This window comes from Sus scrofa, chromosome 8 (assembly GCF_054392235.1).
Source record: "Sus scrofa isolate SSC_HxYL_T2T_F1_AM1 chromosome 8, Sscrofa_HxYL_maternal_Yorkshire_Landrace_v2.0, whole genome shotgun sequence".
Classification (NCBI taxonomy): domain Eukaryota; kingdom Metazoa; phylum Chordata; class Mammalia; order Artiodactyla; family Suidae; genus Sus; species Sus scrofa.
The window spans coordinates 73166927-73192213 of record NC_139390.1 but is presented as its reverse complement, the minus strand read 5'-3'; the positions used below and the strand labels follow the sequence as shown (position 1 = coordinate 73192213).

The window sequence follows — 25287 nt, the reverse complement described above, 5'->3', positions numbered from 1 at the left end:
CCCTGGTCTCGCTCAGTGGGTTGGGGATCTGGCATTGCCGTGAGCTGTGGTGTAGGTCACTGATGCGGCTCGGATCTGGCGTTGCTGTGGCTGTGGTGTAGGCCAGCAGCTGTAGCTCCGATTGGACTCCTAGCCTGGGAATCTCCATATGCTGCAGATGCAGCCCTGAAAGGACAAATAACAGAACAGCAAAATTGCCATTATTGAATTTGAATTGCCTGAAGAACTCTGGGGGAAGATGGGCATCAGCCGTTGGATATATAGGTCTGGAGCTCAGAACCAGAAACTTTTTTTTAAAAAGAAGATAAATCTATCTTCTGGAGGCATCTACTTACACATGGTTGTTAAAACCAAGGAAAAGTCCGAAAATAAGGTAATAGAGTCAGCTACGGGATTCCAAGGGAAAATAATACAGAAATATTTTGTTTTTGAAACTCTGACTAAACAAAGAGATGGGAAATCAATGTGTATTTTTTTTTTACTGCAGTGTGTTTGGCCATACTGCAGTAAAAGATCTAGGCTGCTAGATCAAGAGTAATGAAATATTAATTTTTTAATATTATATTTATTTTTAATTTGATTGCTGCCATGAAAACAAAGACCATCTAACCTGCTTCCCTTTGTTTCAAATCTAGTCTCTCAAAAATGGACAACAAGCAGGATATATTTAGGAGAGACTTGGTGGACTTTCAGGGTATCCCCCTCTTCTGGAGTATCACTGAGGAGTGGTCCCAGGTGGAGTCATTTGAGAGTCGACCAGATGATCTTCTGATCTCCACCTACCCCAAATCTGGTAAGATCTTTTCATTTATCTGTAATAGGTGGTTAGTTGTCAATCCTTACATGTAAGCCCATTGATCTGATGATCACTTGACAAGGGAATACCTGGATCAGTTGTGGGACCATTTTGTCTTAAATTACACAAACTCACTTCTTATTTTGAAAGGTCTGCAATTGAACGGAGGATATATCTGAGGGAAAGTTAATGCTTTTGTCTTTTCTTTCTTCAAAATTTAAATAAAAACTATTGGAGTTCCCATTGTGGCACAGTGGAAAAGAATCCAACTAAGAACCATGAGGTTGCGGTTCAATCCCTGGCCTCTCTCAGTGGGTTAAGGATCCAGTGTTGCCATGAGCTGTGGTGTAGGTCGCAGACCTGGCTCAGATCCCCAGTTGCTGTGGCTCTGGTGTAGGCCGGCAGCTGTGGCTCTGATTGGACTCCTAGCCTGGGAATCTCCATATGCCACAGGTGTGGCCCTAAAAAGACAAAAAAAAAAAAAAAAAAAAAATTTAAACAAAAACTATTAAACCTACATATATAAATGATTTAGATACACTAGAATATATACACACATATAAACCTTTTGTATATTTTATGTATTGCAATATTGTAAACATTTTTGCAAAATAATATTTTATTATTTCAAACATATTTTGTGAATATGATTAGAAATATTTTGTTATAAAGTTAAACAACTCTAACTTCAGTATGTGATCTCAGAAAGAATTTAATATAAACTAAATAAGAATCAATAACATATTTCTCAAAAAAGGAATAACTGAATCACTTATACACACGAAAATAGCACAATATTCTAAACCAACCATACTTCAAAAAAATTTTCTCAAGGTCTTTTTATAATAGAGTCTTCCAATTTACTCAGTGATAAATGTAGAAAAAAATCAAAGAGATGAGGCTCTCTCTTGCTTTTTATCCAATTAATTTACTTGAGCCCATAGTCAATCAACTACTCTAGTTACTGTACTTGCTAAAGTTAACTTTCCTTTATATTCATACCTCATTTTTTAGAGGAATTAAAGAAAATGAAATTTTAATAACAATATTGACTACTATCTTTGTCATAGATTATAAATTTTAAAATTACTTCAAAGAGATATATAGCAAGCCCTAGGAGGAAAGCCCACCAAAATTTGGGTGATTCTAAGGTATCAAAATTATAAACATTCCATGAGAGCCTAGGGCTCCTACTAGGAAATAAACAAATGTGTGACACAGATCTCTGTAAATGAAAGACATGAAAAATATTTGTTTTGGCAAAAGTTAGTTTTGCTTTTTTTCTGTTACTAGGAAAGAGCAATTCACAAAACCCAAATTGTTTACAACCAAGACTACTGCACATTTTTGTTGTTGTTGAAGTACAGGTTCAGAAAAGGAAAGATAGTCATTGAGAATGTACATGTTCTTTTCTTTTTGATCTTTTTGATATATTCACAAGCAGGAGACCATTAAGACTGTCTTTGGAAGCTACTGTTATACAAATTGTTCAATTATAAAAGTGATCTTTGGAGCTAAGTTTTTTCTAACATAATAAAATCTAGATGGCTAGAAATAAATTAATCATATGCTCCTTGGTCCTGTTTTTTTTTTTTTTTCCTTTTATTTTGTTCCCCTTACCAGCTGTTGAGAACATGTCTTAAAATTATTAATACATGAGTGTCCTGTTGATTTTGTTATAAAATATCCAAGTTAATTAACTACTTATATGAGCTAAACTATTTTTTTTCAGATATTATGGAAAATAAACATTTTCAGTTCAACATGTAGCTAAATTGCCATTTCTTTTTTAAAAATTTTGTTGGAGTATAACTGACTTAAAATTTTGTGTTAATTTCAGGTGTACAGCAAAGTGAATCAGTTATATACATACACATTCTTTTTCAGATTCTTTACACATAAAGAGTATTACAGAGTATTAAGTAGATTTCCTCGTGCTATACAGTAGGTCCTTGTTATTTATTTATTATGTATAAAGTAGTATGTATGTGTTAATCCTGACTTCCTGATTTATACCTCCCCACAACCCTTTGGTAACTATAAATTTTCCTTTGAAGTCTTTGAGTCTGTTTCTTCTTTGTGGACAAGTTCTTTTGTATCATTTTTTATTAGGTTCCACATATTAGTGATCTCATAAGATATTTGTCTGTCTTTATCTGATTTACTTCATTTAGTATGATAATCTAGGTCCATCCATGTTGCTGCAAAAGGCATTATTTTGTTCTTTTTTTGGCTGAGTAATAATATTCCATTGTATTTATGTACCATATCTTCTTTATCCAATCCTCTGTTGATGGACATTTAGGTTGCTTCAAATATTGTAAATAATGCTGCGGTGAGGAAGAACACTCTTTGATATAAATCACAGCAACATTTTTTTGGATCCACTGCCTAAAAACAAATATAAACAAATGGGACCTAATTAAACAAAAAAGCTTTTGCACCACAAAGGAAACCCTTGGTGGGTGGGGGGAAGACAACCCACAGAATGGGAGAAAATCTTTGCAAATGAAGTGACCAAGAGTTCCTGCCATGGCTCGGCAGTAATGAATCCAACTAGTATCCATGAGGATGCATGTTGCATCCCTGGCCTCTCTCAATGGGTTAAGGATTCCATGTTGTTGTAAGTTGTGGTGTAGGTCACAGATGTAGTTCGGATCTGGCTTTGCTGTGGCTGTGGCATAGGCCAGCAGCTAGCTGTAGCTCCAGTTTGACCCCCTATCCTGGGAACTTCCACATGCCATAGGTGCAGCCATTAAAAAAAAGACAAAAAAAAAAAAAAAAAAGAAAAAAAGAAAAAACCCCAAACAAAAAAGCAAAAACCAAAGTGACCAACAAGTGATTAATCTACAAATCAAAATTACAATGAGGTATCACCTCATACCAGTACCAATCGGAATGGCCATCATCGAAAAGTCTACAAACAATAATGATAGAGAGGATAGAGAGGAAAGAGAATCCTCTTACATCGTTGATAGGAATGTAAACTGGTATAACCACTATGGAGAATAGTATAGAGGTTCCTTCAAAAAATTATATGATCTATGCATACAACAATACCTTAAAAGGATTATACATCATGATCAAGTGGGATTTATCCCAGGGATGCAAGGGTTCTTCAATATCTGCAAATCTATCAGTGTGATATAGCACATTAACAAACTGAAGACTAAAAACCATATGATTCTCTCAATAGTCACGGGAAAAGCCTTTGACAAAATCCAGCACCCATTTCTGATAAAAACACTTCAGAAAGTGGGCATAGAGGGAACCTACCTCAACATGATAAAGGCCATATATGACCAACCCACAGAAAATGTCATTCTCAATGGTCAAAAGCTGAAAGAATTCCCGCTGAGATCAGGAACAAGACAAGGATGTCCGCTCTCACCACTACTCTTCAACATAGTTCTGGAAGTCCTAGCCACAGCAATCAGAGAAGTAAAAGAGATAAAAGGAATCCAATTTGGAAAGGAAGAAGTAAAACTATCACTATTTTCAGATGACATGATACTATACCTAGAGAATCCTAAAGACTCTACCAGAAAACTGTTAGAGCTCATCAATGAATTTGGCAAAGGTGCAGGATACAAAATTAATACACAGAAATCGACAGCATTTCTATATACCAACAATGAAAGGTCAGAAAGAGAAATTAGGGAAGCAATCCTATTTACCATCACATCCAAAAGAAGAAACTACCTCGGAGTAAACCTACCAAAAGAGACAAAAGACCTGTACTCTGAAAACTATAAGCCACTGATGAAAGAAATCAAAGATAACACAAATAGATGGAAAGATATGCTCGTGGATTGGAAGAGGCAATATTATCACAATGACTATACTACCCAAGGCAATCTACAGATTCAATGCAATCCCTATCAAATTATCAAGGACATTTTTCACAGAACTGGAACAAAATATTTTAAAGTTTGCTTGGAAGCGCAAAAGACCCAGACATCCTGAAAAAGAAAAATGGAGCTGGAGGAATCAGGCTTCTGGACTTCAGAATATACTACAAAGCAACAATCACCAAAACTGTATGGTACTGGCACAAAGATGGAAATATAGATCAGTGGAACAGGATAGAAAGCCCAGAATTAAACCCATGTACCTACAGCCAACTAATCTATGACAAAGGAGGCAAGAACATACAATGGAAAAAGGACAGCCTGTTCAATAAGTGGTGCTGGGAAAACTGGATATCCACATGGAAAAGAATGAAATGAGAACACTCCCTAACACCATACACAAAAATAAACTCCAAATGGATTAAAGACCTAGATGTAAGACCATATACTCTAAAACTCTTAGAGGAAAACATAGGCCAAACACTCTCTGACATAAAGGACAGCAACATCTTCTCAGATCCACCTCTTAGAGTATTGACAATAAAAACAGAAATAAAAAAATGGGACATAATCAAGCTGATAAGTCTCTGTACAGCAAAGGAAACCCTAAACAAAATGAAAATACAACCCATAGAATGGGAGAAAATCTTACAAGTGATTAAACTGACAAGGGATTCATCCCCAAAATTTATAAACACCTTCTGCAGTTCCATACCAAAAAAAACCAAACAACCTCATCCAAAAATGCGCAGAAGATCTAAACAGACAGTTCTCCAAAGAAGACATACAGATGGCTAAAAAACACATGAAAAGATGTTCAACATCACTCTTGATTAAAGAAATGCAAATCAAAACCACTATGAGGTACCACCTTACGCCAGCCAGAATGGCCATCATCAAAAAGTCTACAAACAACAAGTGCTAGAGAGGGTGTGGAGAAAAGGAACCCTATTACACTCTTAGTGGGGTTGTAAATTGGTGCAACCACTGTGGAAAGCAGTATGGAGATTCCTCAGAAAACCAAAAATAGAACTACTATTTTACCCAGCAATCTCACTCCTGGGCATCTATCCAGAGAAAACCATGACTCCCAAAGATACAGGTACTCCGATGTTCATTGCCGCACTATTTTCAATAGCCAAGACATGGAAACAACCTAAATGTCCATCGACAGAGGAGTGGATCAAGAAGATGTGGTACATATCCATAATGGAATGTTACTCAGCCATTAAAAGGAACGAAATAATGGCATTTTTAGAAACATGGATGGACCTAGAAATTATCATGTCAATTGAAGTCATCCATACAATGAGACACCAACATCAAATGCTTTCACTGACATGTAGAATTTGAAAACAGGACAGACTGAACTTCTTTGCAGAACAGATGCAGACTCAGACACTGAAAAATCTATGGTCCCTAGAGGAGACAGTTTGGGGGTTGGGGGGATGTGCTTGGGCTGTGGGATGGAAATCCTGTGAAATCAGATTGTTATGATCATTATACAACTACAGACGTGATAAATTCATTTGAGTAATTAAAAAAAAGGAAAAAAAAACCTTGTATGATCTAGCGATTCCACTTCTGGACATATATCTGGGGAAAAACCGTAATTCTAAAAGATACAGGAGTTTCAATCAGATTGCATTGGCCACAATTTAAGCTACATACCAATAGGAAATAAACTGGTGTTATATTGTACTTTGGCATTTAGGTCTCTTTTTTTCCCCCCATGAATCACTGCTTAAGCCTAAGCCATATCAAGCAATAAAACTTTCAAGGGTAGTACTGATTTGACTTATTTTTTTTCCTAAGCATTATAATTGTCTGTGTTTAGAAGGATGGGGGAGAGAGTCTCATACTCCTGATTTAGGGACAAGAAGAAAGAATTGTCCACAACAAAGGACTAAATAAATGATAAGGAATTCTAAATACTCTAATATCTGGAACCAATCTAAAGGTGCATGTGCAGATCATTCTTCATAAATGTGGCTGCGTGCACAGATTAATTATTTTATTTAATTTTTTTAGTTTCCACCCATAATTATTCTATTTAGAGACTGTTATTGCCCATTTGGTAAAGAGAGATAGGACAGAAACAGTTAAGCAGTTATTTTTCCCCTAGGTATAATTTTTTTTTTTTTTTTTAGCAATGCCTCAATATCCTGCTCATTGCCATAGACCACTGGGTAGACCATATCCTCATATACTTTAGGTCTATTTCTGAAAAGACTGGTGAGGGATAATTTCAGAAAGATCAGAGAGGCTTTATCTTCTCTGCTCAATGAAAGTCTATAGTCTTTGTGAATGAGACCCTGGTCTCCATAGAGGCAATCACAAAGTCCTTTTTGTTTTTCCTTCTTCGTCCCTCTCTCTACCAAATGTTGAACATTTTTACCTGAAGTGATCTTTAGTCCCAGAGTCTGATGATCTTGTTGCTTTAAATAGGAGATGTACAAATTGCTGGTCGGACTCATTGAAATTGGGTGCTTCTCCTACACATTTCACCCAGGAAGGTGTGCTATCATTATTTATATACTGTCTTCTTAATATTCCATGTTTACTTTTAATTTTATGATTATTTTAATCAATTTACACACACATAACCACATATGTATGCATTCAAGGTAGATAAGGATGTCTCCTAGGAAATGAGCTAAGCAATAAAAAGAGTGGAAATAGGAGTTACCATTGTGGATCATGGGAAACAAATCTGACTAGCATCCATAAGGACACAGGTTCAATCCCTGGCCTTGCTTAGTGGGTTAAGGATCAGGTGTTGCTGTGAGCTATGGTCTAGGTCAAAGACATGTCTCAGATTCCATGTTGCTGTGGCTGTGGTGTGGGCCAGCTGCTACAGCTCGGATTCCACCCCTAGCCATGATCCTCCATATTCCATGGGCGTGGCCCAAAAAGACCAAAGGGGAAAAACAAAAAAAAAAGGAATGAAAACAAATACCACATTTTGTGGATGTTACACAGCTTCTCAACCTCTATAAACCCTCTCATACTCTTTTTTTTAACAGACAAGCTTAGAGTTTCTTCCATTTTTTCCCTCAGGAACAACTTGGACCAGTGAAATATTGGATTTGATCTATAACAATGGGGATGTGGAAAAATGTAAACGAGATGCAATATACAAGCGAGTGCCATTCATGGAACTTATAGTCCCTGGACTCTCAAATGGTATTTTCTCTTAATGTTCCTTTACAACAAAGGAGTAAATCCCCAGTATTTTTGTGGTGTTTGGAAGAGTCAGGATGGAAAATGATACAGACAGAGCTTGGACAGTTGAATCATAGGTGTCTATAATAGAAGAGTAAGAGTTTGGTTATGTTTATAGCGATATTATACTCATCTTCGACCCAAAGGTAACATCTGCATAAAAGGGGATTTTGATGAGTATATTTTTTCTGAAAAGGATAGATGGAAATCTTCAACATTTAAATAAGGTAGATCATTATATGTTGAAAAGTCAGTGTTTGATCCAGTACAGAATCATGTCTATTGCTACATTGCTGATGTTCACAGACTCAAAGAGAATGATGATGGGGGTATATAGGATCTTATATTATTAAACTATTTAAAAATTAGCCATGAGTCTCATGGCTTAATTTGATTTTAGAATTTAAATATAAGAAATGTGGAGATTGTGAAATCCTCTAGTTCAAATTCTCTATGTAAATAAGAGAAAGAGGAAGGTAAATAATGGAAAAATTTGGACATCTTGCATTTGACTTACTGCTGTTTCTGTCTCATCAAGGGGTTATATTCAAGGACTTTATAGACATTTATAAAGATATTAAACCCTTGGTCATACCTTGTCATGTGGAAATTCACAGGCCAGAGATCGAACCTCTGCTGCAGTTGAGGCTGTCCCTCAGCTGTGGCAATGCCAGCAATGCCAGATCTTTAACCAACTGTGCCCCACTGGAACTTCCCAAACCCTACTATTTCAAAATAAAACAGTCTAATTTTCAGGATTGACCAATTTCATCTCATTGTGGATTTTAGAAGCATCTGAAGCCATATAATCATATAGCCTTTTCATGCCTATACCATAGTTAATGTTTACAAAGTCTTAGATTATATTGTAATTGAGCTTTATGATTCCATATCAATAGTGTATTTAACTATTCTGCTTGTAGGTGTTAAGGAATTGAATGACATGCAGTCTCCTCGATTAGTGAAAACACACTTACCTGTTCAACTTCTCCCTTCTTCATTTTGGAAAAATAACTGCAAGGTAGCACTTTTTTTAAAAAAGAAAATTGTGTGTTGTGATTTCCTTTACTAGTTATGCAGAAGTTAGGATGCAAAATTGAAAACCATGGATAAATCATTGCAAAAATAATGTTTTCCCTATATACCAAGGATCAAAATAAAACCAGTACACACAGTGTTATAGATAGGAGATTATGCTATTCCAGGAACTGAGAATTGCTCAGATTTTCTGTTCTTTTCTTGTCTAAATTCTTTCACTCACTGTCCACTTTTAAACAATGGATAGTTAAAATAATTGAGAACTCCTTCATTAATTCAGTATAATTTTAATTTACAAATATGAATTTTATATATAATTTATAACATATGTTATAATTTATAACATAATTTTATGCTTAATTTTAAGTATATCTAATTAAATACATTTTATACAATTAAATATATTTTCTCATAATTTTTATAACTATATGATTTTATATATGTATACGGATTCATTTCAGGCTTCTTTTTAATTAATTAATTAATTATTTATTTATTTGTCTTTTTGCCATTTCTGGGGCCACTCCTGCGGCATATGGAGGTTCACAGGCTAGGGGTCGAATCGGAGCTGTAGCCGCTGGCCTACGCCAGAGTCACAGCAATGCCAGATCTGAGCCGCATCTGCAACCTACACCACAGCTCATGGCAACGCTGGATCCTTAACCCACTGAGCAAGGCCAGGGATTGAACCCTCAACCTCATGGTACCTAGTCAGATTCGTTAACCACTGAGCCACGATGAGAACTCTCCAGTCTTCTTTTTTATAACCACTTTGATTTGCGTAACATTTAGGGTGAAAAGTGCATACATCCTAAGGATAGGGCTTGAGGAATTTTCACAAAGTAAGCATACCCAAGAAACTAGCACCAGGAAACTGAATTTTACCCAAGCCCCAAATGTTCTATTCCTGTGTACTTCCAGGCAGGAATCCCCATTTGCAAAATAACTACCTATCATGAACATATTCACCTTAAAAGAGCTTGCTTGTTTTGTCTGTAATCATAAAGTATATACTCTTGAATATTTAGTTTGTTTCATTTAACATAATATCTGTGAGCTCAGTTCTTAACATACTTGTTAATTTGCTTTTGTTCTGGTTCTTTTCTGTAGCCTGTTGGGTCACAAAATGTGGTATTCTGAGCAAAAGTTGCTCCCTGGAGATGCTAAAGCTCAGGTCCAATATTCCAACCTTCTGGGTCAGAAACCATGGGTCTGGGGTCCAGCAATGTGAGTGTCAATAAGACCTCCAAGTGAATTTGATTCATATTAATACTTGAGAACCACTGATATGAAGTCTTCTGTTACATGTATGTGAATATTCCACAAATTAATTATCTGTGGTACAGTTGCTGGACAGTTGAGTTGTTACTAGCTGTTAATAATGAAAATAGTGCTGTAGCACACATTCTTATGCAAGTCTTTTTGCACAGATAGGTACACATTTCTCTTGGTTGTATAGCTTGGGATAGAGATGCTGCATTTTATTTTAGAATGTGCATTTGTCCAGTTTTAGAAGATGTGTTCAAATTTATTTTCAAATCATGTGCATCGTTTTACACATTGATCAGCAGTTTATGGGTTGAAATTCTCTACAGCCTCATCAACCCAAAATATAGCTAAAATATTTAATTTTAGCCATTTTAGTAAGCGTCTGATGGCACCTCACTGAGATTTTACTTTGTATTTCCCTAATGACTAATTAGTTCCAGAAAATTTGCATAGCTTAGATATATCCTATGTGTACAAGTCTTTTGCCTTTTTTTATACAGGGTTCTTTCTTTTTATTGTTAAGGTACAAATTCTCCATAGAGTCTGGATACAAGTCCTTTGACAGAAAAAATTGATTTCTTTATCTCACCCCATTTTAGTTTTTTCTTTTTTTGCTTTCTAGACAATATCTTTTAAAGAAGTTTTTAATTTCGAGGTTGGTCAATATATAAGCTCTTTTTCTTTATGGTTAAAGCTTTTTGTAATTGTGTAAAAAAAGTCATCCTCTGAGTCTACATTCTCCCTTCTGTTTACTTCTGCAGGCTTTATTGTCTCATTGATCAGATTTATATCAAAATATCTATTTACAGAGTTCCCATCGTGGCTCAGTGGTTAACGAATCCGACTAGGAACCATGAGGTTTCAGGTTCGATCCCTGGCCTTGCTCAGTGGGTTAAGGATCTGGCTTTGCTGTGCCTGTGGTGTAGACCAGCAGCTACAGCTCCAATTAGCCCCCTAGCCTGGGAACCTCATATGCCACCAGTGCGGCCCTAGAAAAGACAAAAAAAAAAAATGTATTTAAAACCTATACATACATAGTAATGTTCCTTTTTTAAGATTTATGAAATAATAATTTTCTCTCTTTTTCTCTTTCCTGAACACACACACAAACACGCTAACATTATTTTCTGAATGTTGTTAGTACATGAACATAGATTGTTTATCCATTAGAGCAAGTCACCTTTTTATAAATTTCATCCATTGTTCTATAGAAATGTGCATACAGTTAGTAAATTAAAAATTTAGAATAGTCTTCTGTTTTCTCAGTCGAGATCCAATTAATTTTTTTTTTTTCCTCATTGAACTGGATAGAGCCTCTAACAATACTGAAAAGAAGTGGTGAGAGCAGACATCTTTGTCTGCTTTTGACTTTAGGGAAAATACATGAACATTTCATTACTAAGTATGATGATGTCACCTACAGGGTTTTTTGTATACGCCCTTTCATCAGTCTGAGGAATTTATGTTTAATTCTACTTTACATAAGGAATTCCTGTTGGATTTTGCGTAATGTTTTTCTATGTCTATTTAGATCTTTCATATAGTTTTCCATTATTTTAGTCTATTAATAGGATTAGTCATATTGATTGATTTTCAAATTTTGAAACAACCTCGCATACCTTATATTTACTTATGATTTATTGTATTTTTGTATTGTCGAATTCAATTTGCTATTTTTTAAAAATTTTCATCTGTCAGAGATGTTGGCTTGTGTTCTTTTTTCTTCCTTCCTCTCTTTTTCTTTCTTTCCTTCCTTCCTTCCTTCCTTCATTCTTTCTTTCTTTCTTTCTTTCTTTCTTTCTTTCTTTCTTTCTTTCTTTCTTTCTTTCTTTCTTTCTTTCTTTCTTTTCTATAATGTCTTTGTCATTAGGAAATAATCCTTTTCATACGATGGTAACACTGATGTCATGAGACAAGTCGGGAGATATTTATTCTTTATCAATATTTTGGAAGTATTTGGTTGGAAATCGTCTTATTTAATTCTTAAACATTTTCTGCAATTCAGCAGTGAAACCATCTAGGCCTGGAATTTTCTTTATCTGAAAGGATTTTTAAATGCAGATTCCATGTATTTAATAGGAATAAGATTTTTCAGATAAGATACTTTTCCTTGCATGATCTTTTGTAGTTTATGTCTTTCAAGGAATTGGTCCCTTTAATTTAAAATCTAAGTTTTTTGTATTAAAGTTGCTCATGACATTTCTTTAATACCATTTTAATATGTGTAGAATCTGCACTGATGTCACCTTTCTCATTCTTTATATTTTTCTATCAGTTATTGAGATAAGGATATTAAAATTTAACTATAATTTCTTTATTTCTCCTTGGAATTCTGTTTTAGCTTTCTAGAAGCAAAAAAATTCAATAAGCATATAATCAGTAAACATTTATGAAAATGCTGCCATATACGTAGCAGATATTGTGATTGTCATTATAAATACAAACAGAAGATATTATGTGCCATCTAATTTTACAAATACTATTGGGCTTTGTATGACTGCCAGTCACTTTCCTATGCCCATATTGTGCAAAGGTTTAAAAAAGTCAATGACCTTAGCTCTATGGAGCATATAATCCTATAGATACATCAAATAGTGTGGAAAAGACAGATACTCATGAAAAATAATTACTTCTCAGTAAGATAAGGGCCAGTACATGAAGTAAAGATTCTCTGGGGCAAAGAAGTGTCATAGAAGAAGAGAAAAAAATTGATCACCATCTTAAAGAAAATATAGGCGTTTTTTCAGATGTAGCAAGAACATTTTACAGAGAGAAATCTACATGTACATAGGCTTACATGTGAAATAGCATGGCGTATGTCAGATCCTGCAAGTGGTTCAGTGTGGTTGGGAAATGAATCTGGAAAGCTAGGCAGTCACCAAATCCTGAGATCTGAGAAAGATGTTTAGAATTTGCCTTTACTAGAGTGAGCAAAATACCTATTGTTTCTTCCTTGAAAAATTGATTGATTATACTTTCAATGTTGTTATACAGAAAGTCTCTGCATGTGTGGTTGTGTGAAACTTCATTTTTCATGCAAAGTCTAATTAAAACAAAAGTAATAAAGAAATGATGACATAGTTTATCATCTTAAATCTAGACATAAAAATCTATAGAAGCCCCCATCACACTTGGCCTTACTAAAGGGTATTATCTCAGATAGCCTCTCTCTATACTGAGGTGGGAGAAAACAGACCTCATGAAGGAACTTGGAGGTGATGATGAAAGGCAAAGAAAACAGCTGCTTTATCACCATAGTCTCTCAGTGGTATTGAAGCAGGAGGTCACTGAGGATGTATTTTCTCAAGAAATTATACCAGCAACAGAGTCTCAATGCTTTTTTTTTTTTTCCTTTTCTTTTTAGGGCTGCACCTGCAGCACATGGAGGTTCCCAGGCCAGAGGTTGAATTGGAGCTGCAGCAGCTGCTAGCCTACACCACAGCCACAGCAATGTCATATTTTAGCCATATCTGTGACCTACACCACAGCTTGCAGGCAACAGCAAACCTTAGTGATCCTGAGTGAGACCAGGAATTGAACCCACATCCTCATGGATACTACTTGGGTTCTTAACCCACTGAGCCACAATAGGAACTCCGTAATCTCAACTCTTAAAACTCTGTACTTAAACTTTTGAAAAACCCCTTACCAGCCACTCCCTTCCTCTCCTTATTATTGTCTCAGAATATCAAAACTACTATTGGTGATGTGGGATTTTAAAAGTTCCTCTTTCCCTTTCCCATCAGTTGGAAGAGAAGAAGAAAGTTCAGATCCTACTTAGGTGAAAGGAGACTTCTTCTTGAAATACATTTTTTCTTTAGAAATATATTTCCTGCGTGGGTGGCTGGGGCCTCAGTATTATTAGATGTGCTTCAGGAAAGGAGTGAGCTTAATGCATTTCAGTGGGCTTGCCTTAAAACCAAATTGCCAACGAGGCATGGCAATGTCATTTTTATTGGGAAATATGTTCAAAATTTGCACCTTCAAGCGCACTTGAGGTCTTCCTACATCAATTTTATTCCTATGCCAATCATTATAAACAGCAGTAATTCTTATGTAGCCATGATCATGGACAGAGTTAAGAATGTTTAATATTCTTTGATTAAATTTAGCCAAATAATTTCAACGGAAATTAGCATAATTTTTCAGCTTCAAAAATTTTACGGGGAGATCTTGTTGTGGCTCGGCAGAAATGAATCTGATTAGTATCCATGAGGATTCAGGTTCTATCCCTGGCCTTGCTTAGCAGGTTAAGGATCCTGCATTGCTGTGAGCTGTGGTGTAGGTCAAAGACGCATAGGCCAGCAGCTGCAGCTCAGATTTGACACCTAGCCTGGGAACCTCCAAATGGTGCAGGTACAGCCCTAAAAAAGACTACAAAAAAATTGCTTCTTTCTATTATTAGTTTTAACATGTGTTATAGAAAAAAATATTCTAAATTTATAGACTGTTCTAGTTTATTTTATTTTATTTTATTTTATTTTATTATTATTATTATTATTATTATTTTTGGTCATTTTGCCTTTTCTAGGGCTGCTTCCTGCGGCATATAGAGGTTCCCAGGCTAGGGGTCTAATTGGAGCTGTAGCTGCTGGCCTACGCCAGAACCACAGCAACGTGGGATCCGAGCCGCGTCTGCAACCTACACCACAGCTCATGGCAATGCTGGATCCTCAACCCACTGAGCAAGGCCAGGGATCGAACCTGCAACCTCATGGTTCCCAGTCAGATTCACTAACCACTGAGCCACGACGGGAACTCCCCAGATAGTTCTAGTTAATTTTTGAAATTTAATATTTATTGTAATTCATATTACACATGGTTTTCCATGTGTCACGAGATGTTCTTTCCAAAGCTAAAAGTCTTTGTGTTAAAATAACATATAGCGATGAATATACTGTGTCAGGATATATATATAAGTGCTCAGATTAGAGAATAAAAATGAGAAAATAAGCATTCTATCAAGGTAAGCAAATGTTACCAACTATTAAAGAGTCTAAGCAAAATGATGATTTTCTCTCTCTCCCCACAGATTGTCTATGTGGCTCGGAATGCTAAAGATGTGGCTGTGTCTTACTATTATTTCTACCAGATGGCAAAAATACACCCAGAGCCTGGCACCTGGGAGGAATTCCTAGATAAATTCATAGCTGGGAAGGGTGGGTCCAACTCTTACTTTAATCCTGGAGTTCCCCAGTGAAAACTCCTCTTTTGGCAAGGAGATATAAAGTTTAAATATACATCTTGTGTTTATTATAAACATAATATGTGTCCAGCACTCTACTAATGTATTAGGAAGACTACAGAAGAAGTAGAATAGCTAGTTTTCTCCTCCCTTTAAGGACTTTTGGGGAATATGCGACATACTGATTCTTCAGTCCTAAGACATTGTTTCATTTCAGTTCAGTGACTACAACTAAGTGCATTCTTTTCTTACTGCTCATGCCATTGCATTGTTTTAACTGTAAACATGTATTTTTGACTCTCATTTCATGGCCATTCCTTCATTTTTATTATATAAACTGGAAGTCCTTGAGTAAAAATTTTATGCTCAAGGCGCCATGTAGTCTCTTTCAAGAAAACATATTTGTGCCCATAATAACTACTCTACTTATAATTCTCATATAAACACTCTTCTATAAAAAACTCTCTTTTTGAGGCAAATACATTTTCAATGGTATCCTGTAAATTGTTACTCCTGTCATTACTTGGAATAGTCTCAGTTTATAGAATGTCTACTCATTCTTTTTTTGTGTGTGTGTCTTTGCCATTTCTTGCCCCCTCCCCCCCAGCATATGGAGGTTCCCAGGCTAGGGGTCTAATTGGAGCTGTAGCTGCTGGCCTACTCCAGAGCAATGCAGGATCCGAGCCGCGTCTGTGACCTATATCACAGCTCATGGCAATGCCGAATCCTTAACCCACTGAGCAAGGCCAGGGACCAAACCCTCAACCTCATGGTTCCTAGTTGGATGTGTTAACCACTGAGCTATGATGGGAACTCCATTTCATTCTTTTTTTTTTGGCTTTTTAGGGCCATGCCCTTGGCATGTGGGAATTCTCAGGCTAGAGGTTGAATCGAATTAGAGGTGCAACTGCCAGCCTATGCCAAAGCCAGAGCAATGCCATGTCCTTAACCCACTGAGCGAGAGCCAGGAATCAAACTCTCATCCTCATGGATACTAGTCTGGGTTCGTTACCACTGAGGAACAATGGGAACTCCCTCTACTCATTCTTATTATCAAAGCCCAACACTTCTTGGATCTGAATACATTCTGCTTGTTCCACAGCCCTTTCTTAACCTCTCAACCACTGTGCTTTTCTTTCTTTCTCTCCCTCTCCTATGAACTTCCATTCCACTCACTGACTGTATTACTTAGTATCTACCACCTTGCTCTTGTAATTTAGTTTTATTTAATAGTAGCTGTATTCCTTTTCTAGGGCTGCCACAACAACACTCTGCTGACTGAGTGGCTTTAACACCATAAATTTATTTTCTTTAAGTTCCAGAGGATAGAAGTCAGAGATGAAGGTGCCTAGAGTTGATTTCTTCTGAGGGCTTTCTTTGTCTTGTAGATGGCCATCTTCTCTCTGTGTCTTCACAAGTTCTTCTTTTTGTGCATGATGTTTTTATTTTCCTCATTTTATAAGGAGACCAGTTATATTGGATTAGGAACCGTCAAATAACCTACTTTAATTTAATTACCTAAGACACGATCTTCAAATGTAATCACATTCTGAGGCACCAACTTCAACACATGAATTACGAAGTACAGTGTTCAGTCCATAATACTCTGCCTCCTGTCCCCTCTCTATTCCTGTTCTTCTTATGTGCTAAATATATCCCCAAAGCCCCCAAATTCTTAACTTATCCCCACATCAACTTTAAGACTAAAATCTCGGCTAAATATCATGAAAATCAGGTATGGGTGAGACTTAAAGTATGATTTATCCTAAAACAAAATTCCTCTCCAGCTGTGCCACTGTGAAAACAAATAAATTGCCTTCTTCCAAGATACAAAGGTGGGACATCTCTATGTGAAAAGAGAGAAATCAGAAAGAAGAAAGCCTGAAACCTAGCAGGGCAAATTCTAGAAGATGTTAAGGCTTGAGAATGGTCACCTTTGACTTGATGCTCAGTTTTCTGAGTAGACTGGGGTGGCCATGTCCCCATGGTTCCATGATCTCTGTGCCTGTGGTGGCAGTGATAGCCCTGATTACTTCTGAACCTCCTTCAGGGTCATTCTTGAAGGACAAAGCATATTCACAGCCAGATAGCTCTACTGGCCCATTTCTTGCCTGTGGAAAACCAGAAGTCCAAAAATCATCCTGCATTTCATCTTGCCACTGTCCCCTTCTGTTCAAACTGGCAATGTTTTTGCTGAGATGACTTATTAGATCCGCAAGCACACATTTAAACTCTTTAATAAAGATTGTCCAGCCACACCCGAGGTGTTCTCTCCAGAGTGTGCTTTCTCATTTTTTTGCAATGTGGGTAAGCTGAGAATTTTATACATCTTCAAGTTCTGGTTCCTTTTTGCTTAATAATTCCTTCTTCAATTTATTTCTAAAATCAGTTGTAATCTAAATACAGGGGGTTAGGACTTCAACATAAGAGCTTTAGAGGGACACGATTAGCTCCATAACTGAAGCATTTCATCCTTTCCAAGGAGAACAGGGCTTATATGATGAACTTCTCTCATCCTCCCATCCCACCTTCCTGAGTGTGTGTGTGTATTAATGATGATCACTGGATTAATAGTGTTTAACAATTCTTTACTTCATGTAAGTAGTTTTAATTTTCTTCACATGTTGTCTTCCAATTTAGTGGCTTTTGGTTCTTGGTATGACCATGTGAAGGGCTGGTGGGAGAAGAGAAAAGATCATCGTATCCTTTATCTATTCTTTGAAGACATGAAAAAGGTAAGAGCAATGTACAATTTCTTCTTTATTTTTAAGGAAGCCTAAGCTTCATCTTCTTTGTATCATACTTTCTTTTCTTCATGACTTATAAATATGACTAATCTACTTTCCTGTTAACTCTGGCTTAAAAATGGATCTATCACTTAATCCACTTCTTTCTACCATTACTGCCTCCTACTCTAGTTCAGGCAACAATCTTGATTTACTTGAACTATCTAATTTTGCTTCTATTCTCAGAGAGAATGATCTTCTTAAAACCAAAATCAGAGTATGGCCACCTTCTTTCTTCAAATCTCTCAATGGCTTCTATCTCTAGGTGAAATACAAAATCACTAAGATAATTTATAGCATTGAGCATTATTTAGTCCTTGTCTATCTTTCTAACCGCTTCTGGTACCACTTTCCCTTTCTCGCTTAAGTGAGTCTACCCAAAACATTTTTTTCCTACTATTTTTAGATTGGATTCTTCTCATCCTTCATATCTTAACCAAAAGTTACCTCTTCACAGTTCTTTCATGTTCACGACATCAAACAATTTACTTCATTATTACTTCATATTTACTAAATAAAAGTAAATTTACATATTTACTTCATTATTTTTTGCTGCTATTGTTCTTTTCATAGTATCTACCACCACTTGTAATTATTCTATGTGTGTGTGTTTCTTTACTTATACTTTCTTGGTGTCATGTACTATTATGTAAGATCCTTGAATGTAAAGGTTAAAATTACCTTGTTCATGTCTGTTTCACCATGTGGCAAGCACAATGGGGAAATGATGTAATTTTATGATGTAATCTATAAAACATTTAGTTTTTGTTTTTCTTCTTCAGTCTCATTATTAGCACTGAAAATAATTCACTCTCCAATTTGATGAAAAACTTGTCCTGATCTGATTATTTAAAAAGTTCACTTAAGAAATATTCATCTCTCTGGAGTTCTTGTTGTAGCATAGTGGAAACTATGAGATTGCCGGTTCAATCCCTGGCCTCACTCAGTGGGTTAAGGATCTGGCGTTGCCATGAGCTGTGGTGTAGGTCGCAGACTTGGCTCAGATCTGCTGTTGCTCTGGCTGTGGTGTAGCCCAATAGCTATAGCTCCGATTAGACCCCTAGCCTGGGAACCTCCATATGCTGCAGGTGCAGCCGAAAAAAAAAAAAAAAAAGACAAAAAAAAGAAAATTCATCTCTCAAATTGAATGTCTCTCAGAGAGCCTGCCCACACCTAAATTCCTATAGATGACTATGACCACTATTCACCTCTTATTTTGGAAATCTATTTCACAGCCTCTAAAGAAAGCACCCAACTCAGCTAATTGACACCCACTGGAAGCTTTCTTAGTCAAAGCCTCAGCTTCTTTTGCCTTCCGTTTAAACTACTTTGAACCTGCCTATTTGGATTATGGGGTGATATATTACCCTACTTATGCGTTCATAAGCAACAAATAGTACTTGAAGAGAATAGCATTATCTTGAAGGGAAAATTCCTACATTAGATTCTAATAAGATCTTCAAGCAAAGGAAATTTAGTCTTCTCAAATATGGGAGGAGAATCTACATCTGTTGCCATAAAGAGATAGAAATTAATCAAGAGTTCCAGAGTCTCTATCATCAGATCCACCCCATATATTACCATTCAAAATCTCAGAAGGCCACTCTTTCCCCATCACTCCTCTATGCAACTTTCACATATGAGACTGGAAAGCCAACCTTCATAGTGATTCTTCCACTGGTACAATTAAGATAATTAGCTCTTATTTCTACCAAATTAAGTTCCAAACCTCTACAGAAACTCTCTGTTTCTGTTTCCATGAATTGACATGGGTAGCTTGGTTAAGCTAAACCTTAGATCACCTTTCTACCTGATCTCACCAGTTCACTAAGACTATGGCTCTCTGCTCAGTTTGGTTTGGACCACCAAGAGGAACACTCCCCTTCCTGGGTAGCAGGGCAGAAGCTATTTGACCTTTCATTGTATCTAACATGCTGTTCTCTATAAAGTCTTAATACCAGAGAAGAAAAATCACGAGAAACAAATTAAATGTAGTTCTCTTCATTATGGCCTCTTTCTCCTCCTCACCACTCCTTAGGCTGGAAAATGCATAGGTTTTTATTGCACTGTCCTTCTCATATACTCAGACTGTCAAAAACTCTATTTTAGTATGAGAGGTAGAAAGAGTATCCTTTTTCCAATATAAAATAATTCTCTGAGGGAGGTATATATATTCCTTATTTTTATTAAGATATAATTGACATACAACATAATATTAGTTTCAGGTGTAAAACACAATGATTCAGTATCTGTCTATGTTGTGAAGTAATCACCGTTATAAGTCTAATTGATATCTATCACTACACATAGTTATGCTTTTGTTTTCTTGTGATGAAACTTTGAAGATATACTCTCTCAGCAACTTTCAAGTTTACAATTATTAATTATGATGAACAATTGTTCCTAGTCTTGGAGGAAAGCCCCCAGCTTTTCACCATTGAATATGTTAGCTCTGGGCTCATCATATATGGCCTTTATTGTGTGGAGGTATGTTCCCTTTCTATGCACTTTATTGACAGTTTTTAATCACAAATGGATGTTGAATTTTGTCAAATGCTTTTACTTCATCTATTGAGATAATTCTATAATTTTTATTCTTCATTTTGTTAATGTGGTTTATAACATTGATTTCCAGATGCTGAAACATTTTTGCATCCCGAGAATAAATCCCACTTGAGCATTTATATGATCCTTCTAATGTGCTGTTGAATTTTATTTGCCAATATTTTGTTCATCAAAATGCACCAGAGATAATGATATGTGATTTTCTTATACTGTCCTTGTCTAGCTTTGGTATTAGGGTAATGCAGGCCTCATAAAAGAACTTTGCAATTTTATCTTCTGCTTTTTGGAAGATTCTGAGAAGGATTCACATTGATTCTTCTCTAAAAGTTTGGAAGTAATCTATTCTTTATATTAGATGTACTATAAAATGGAGATCAAGGGTCTCTGAAAATACTTATAATAGTAGCTTGCTTTATCACCATCTATTATTCTACGGATTACTTCTACATTTGAATGTGAAAGGTTGAATATTAACCTATTTTTTTGCATTTTTTGAAACAACTTTTTTTTCCTTCCCATTTATTTTATTTTTTTTGTCTTGTTGCCATTTCTTGGGCCGCTCCCACGGCATATGGAGGTTCCCAGGCTAGGGGTCGAATCGGAGCTGTAGCCACCGGCCTATGCCAGAGCCACAGCGACCCGGGATCCCAGCCGCGTCTGCAACCTACACCACAGCTCATGGCAATGCCGGATCGTTAACCCACTAAGTGAGGCCAGGGATCGAACCCGCAACCTCATGGTTCCTAGTCGGATTCGTTAACCACTGTGCCACGACGGGAACTCCTGAAACAAATTTTAATCATCCTTCTAGCAGATGGTTGACTGATATAACCAAAAATAGGATATATACTTGGGAAAGGAGAATTAAAAATGCACATAAGAATATAAAAGCATTTCCCCTATCACATTGAAATGAGTAGAACCTTATTAAACAAATTGCCTATTTCACGATTAAATCTACCCGAAATAGTCTTTTTTCTTTATAATTTTTTCAGGATCCGAAGTGTGAAATTCAGAAGTTATTAAAGTTTCTAGATAAAGACCTGCCAGAAGAAACTGTGGATAAAATCCTCTATCATAGCTCCTTTGACATGATGAAACAGAATCCAAGTGCAAATTATACCACTTTACCAAAATTTAGTATGGATCATTCCTTGTCTCCCTTCATGAGAAAGGGTAAGAACATTATATACTAGTTTCTGTACAGATTGTTAGTTATATTATGCACAGTGCATGTGGGCAGAGAAGAACAGTATTGGATTAAATAGAAAGAGATTGAGTATGCTGGGGAGAGAAAAAAAATTACAAAAAAATTCCTTAGAGGAAATAATTTGTGGCAAAGAAATTTGATCAGTGCTGCAAGACTAACAAGTAAGACAAGATTTCCAGTAAAAAACATACAAAAAAATTGCTTAAGAGCCTATGCAGTTGTAAAGCATGAGTCTTTGCACCAAATGCTATATCAGAAGAATGCCTTGTATTTGTCTGAATTATCTAGATATTCTTCATACTCCTTAAAAATCTTGTTGTGGTGGGTAGCTGGCTTAAATGATGTTAGGAATAATGAATTATGAGAGAAAATCTCAGCTCCTTGAGATTGTTGCTATGATTATGGTAAATCATTGCATCTTCAGCATTGAACTCAATACATAGCTGATATCTTTCACAAAAGAGTCCTTTAATGAACATATGCTGAATTGGATTGTGTGTGTATCTGTGTGGTGAGAGATTGATTGATTGATTGATCCTATTAGTTGTGTATATGTTAGTCCTCTTTGCTAAAACAAACAACCCTAAGAATCTCAGTAGGTTAAAAACGCAAGGTTTATTTTTCATTTAATATAGGTGCATGTTAGCCACCTGTAGCTGCTGCAGTTTTGCTCAGTTCCTTTGACTCTAATTAGTTTCATTTGGCTCTCATGGTCTCAGCCTCTTGTGCCTTCTTATGTCTGAAACCAGGCTAAAAGAATTGCCCGTTTCTGGGTTATGTCCACATCATGGCAAAGAGGAAGAGCACGAAAGGTGTTGAAAACTTGCCACTCCCTTTAACATCTCTTCAAATGTGTTATGTATAACACATATTCAAATTCTTTTGGCCAAAGGATATAAAAAACCTAAGCCCAAAGTTAATGGGGCAAGGAGAACTCATGCAACATATGACAATGGGCAGAGATGCAAAACCTTCTTACAGTGAAGGAGATAGTATATAATTATTAATTTAATATTAGAAGACAGTTTTGGAGAAATTGATGTTTCAGTGAGAGCCTATAAATGGACTGTTAAGGGTAATTTTAATTATGAAGTATCTTTTCTAGAGACTTTTTAAAGAAAAAGTGCATCATATATAAGCCTTGTTGGAATATCTAGATCTCAACTGGGTATGGTTTTGCCTCCCAGAGAAAGTTTGACAACTCCTAAAGACGTTTTTGATGGTTGTGACTAGGGTTTTCCTACTGACATCTAATGTTTAGAGACCAAGGATGCTGCTAAACACCCTATAACCCCCACATCCTCTCGAGCAAAGAAATGTCTGGCTTGAAATATCAACAGTGGAGATATAAATAAATAAAATAAAATGCCAAAATTAAGAAATCCTGGGCTAGATTGACAAAATTATTTTGGCATGTTTTCTTCCCTTTTTTCCTCCTCTAAAACTAGGCCTCCAAATGTATCTTCTGGGTTGCCCTCTGAGATATTCTATGAAAATGGCATTATTTCTATCAGATGCTCATTGCAGATGCTGATTCTTGTTTCTTCCTCTAAGGTGTTATATATGGTTAATATTGGGAAGATTGACTGAATAATTCTATAGTAAAGAAATATGTTTAATTACATTTAACCCAGTAGTTTTGAAATCTTACTTGATCATAGAACCCTTTTAATAAATTATCATTTGATATTGAAAAATACCATCTTAAAATGACTGAAAATTCTCTGTATGCTTTTTAACAAAGCCAGAGTAAAGATTTTTGAGACGTTGAATTTTACCCCACTGGATTTTTCTTAAAACTATTTTAGAGGTTATTTCTTTATGTAAGATATTGGAAAAATCCATGGGGATTTTTGGAAAACTAAGAAGGCCTAGGAGTCTGGGAGTGGGAGTAGGAGGTGAGGAACAAAATTTTGGAGTAGATACTCCATTCTAAAATTAGAGGTCTAAAAATACAAGGTGGAAATTAAAATTAAAACTGATTACAGAAGGAAATTTTACGGTAGTTTCAAATTTATCATTTAATCTTTCTTTTCAGGAATTTCGGGAGACTGGAAAAATCAGTTCACTGTGGCCCAGTATGAAAGATTTGAAGAAGATTACAAAAAGAAAATGAAGGGGTCTACACTGCAGTTTTGTTCAGAGATCTAAGAAATACTTGCTCTTTATTTCTTTAGCTGGCATTTAAATTAAAAGAGAAAAAAAATTCTTAAATGCCTAATGAAAAAAATTCCATATGTAATGTTTCTTTATCTACTGGTATTAGCTATTTGTAATAGACTATTAAAGAATTTCAAAATATACATATGAAAAATCAATATTGTCTTCATGATTTTAACTACTTTCCACAAGGTTTTTACTATTCTTTTTTTTTTTTTTTTTTTTTTTTTTTTTGGTCTTTTTGCCATTTCTTAGGCCGCTTCCACGGCATACGGAGGTTCCCAGGCTAGGGGTTGAATCAGAGCTGTAGCCACCGGCCTACACCACAGTCACAGCAACTCAGGATCTGAGCCGCATCTGTGACCTACACCACAGCTCATGGCAACGCCAAATCCTTAACCCACTGAGCAAGGGCAGGGACCGAACCTGCAACCTCATGGTTCCTAGTTGGATTCGCTAACCACCGAGCCACGACGGGAACTCCGGTTTTTACTATTCTTAAAGATTAAATAATAAAATGAAGTCTAAAATTTATAATTTCATCTTCTTTTTTAAAAAATTCAAGGCCTGGAGTTCCTAGCCTGGGAACCTCCATGTGCAACGGGAGCAACCCAAGAAATGGCAAGGAGACAAAAAAAAAAAATTTCAGGCCTGGGTCTTTGGACTGGTAAAGAAGATAATTTAAGGGGGTCTTCAAAATGGATGGATTAGAACCAAAATACTTTCTTGAAAAGGCCTTATATTCTCTTTGTTACATGCTTAGACAGCAGTGTAATATTCTTCAATGACATTTTTGGTCAAGGAGTTCATTGAAATGGATTTCCCTAGAGTTTTTGCTGTACATTAAGTTTTGGATATCTTATTAATCATAGTCTTTGGCCATTATAGTTTATATATTAATAATTTAAAATGGCACCAACAAAGTAACCAATAAACATGTTATCAAAATTTTGTTTGCATAATATTTCATTGGTTACTGTCAGAAAAATCAACAGTGAGTTATCATAATATCAAACACCAAGAGTTCCCATTGTGATTCAGAAGTTTAAGAATCTGACTAATATCCATAAGGATGTAGGTTTGATCCCTGGCCTTGTTCAGTGGGTTAAGGATCCTACATTGCCACAAGCTGTGGTTTAGGTTGTAGATGTGACTCAGATCCAGCGCTGCTGTGGCTGTGGCATAGGCCAGCAGCTGCAGTT

At 36.1% G+C, this 25287-nt stretch overlaps 1 protein-coding gene across 1 annotated transcript; it reads left to right on the top strand.

The window, feature by feature from the left end:
* Positions 1-642: 642 nt before the first annotated feature.
* LOC110262013 (sulfotransferase 1 family member D1) lies at positions 643-24243 on the top strand. The gene is made up of 7 exons (XM_021100802.2): positions 643-793; positions 7708-7833; positions 8796-8893; positions 15212-15338; positions 18005-18099; positions 21711-21891; positions 23964-24243. Exons 1-7 carry the CDS (start codon positions 646-648, stop codon positions 24074-24076), a joined length of 888 nt encoding a protein of 295 aa, XP_020956461.2. The 5' UTR covers positions 643-645; the 3' UTR covers positions 24077-24243.
* Positions 24244-25287: the final 1044 nt, after the last annotated feature.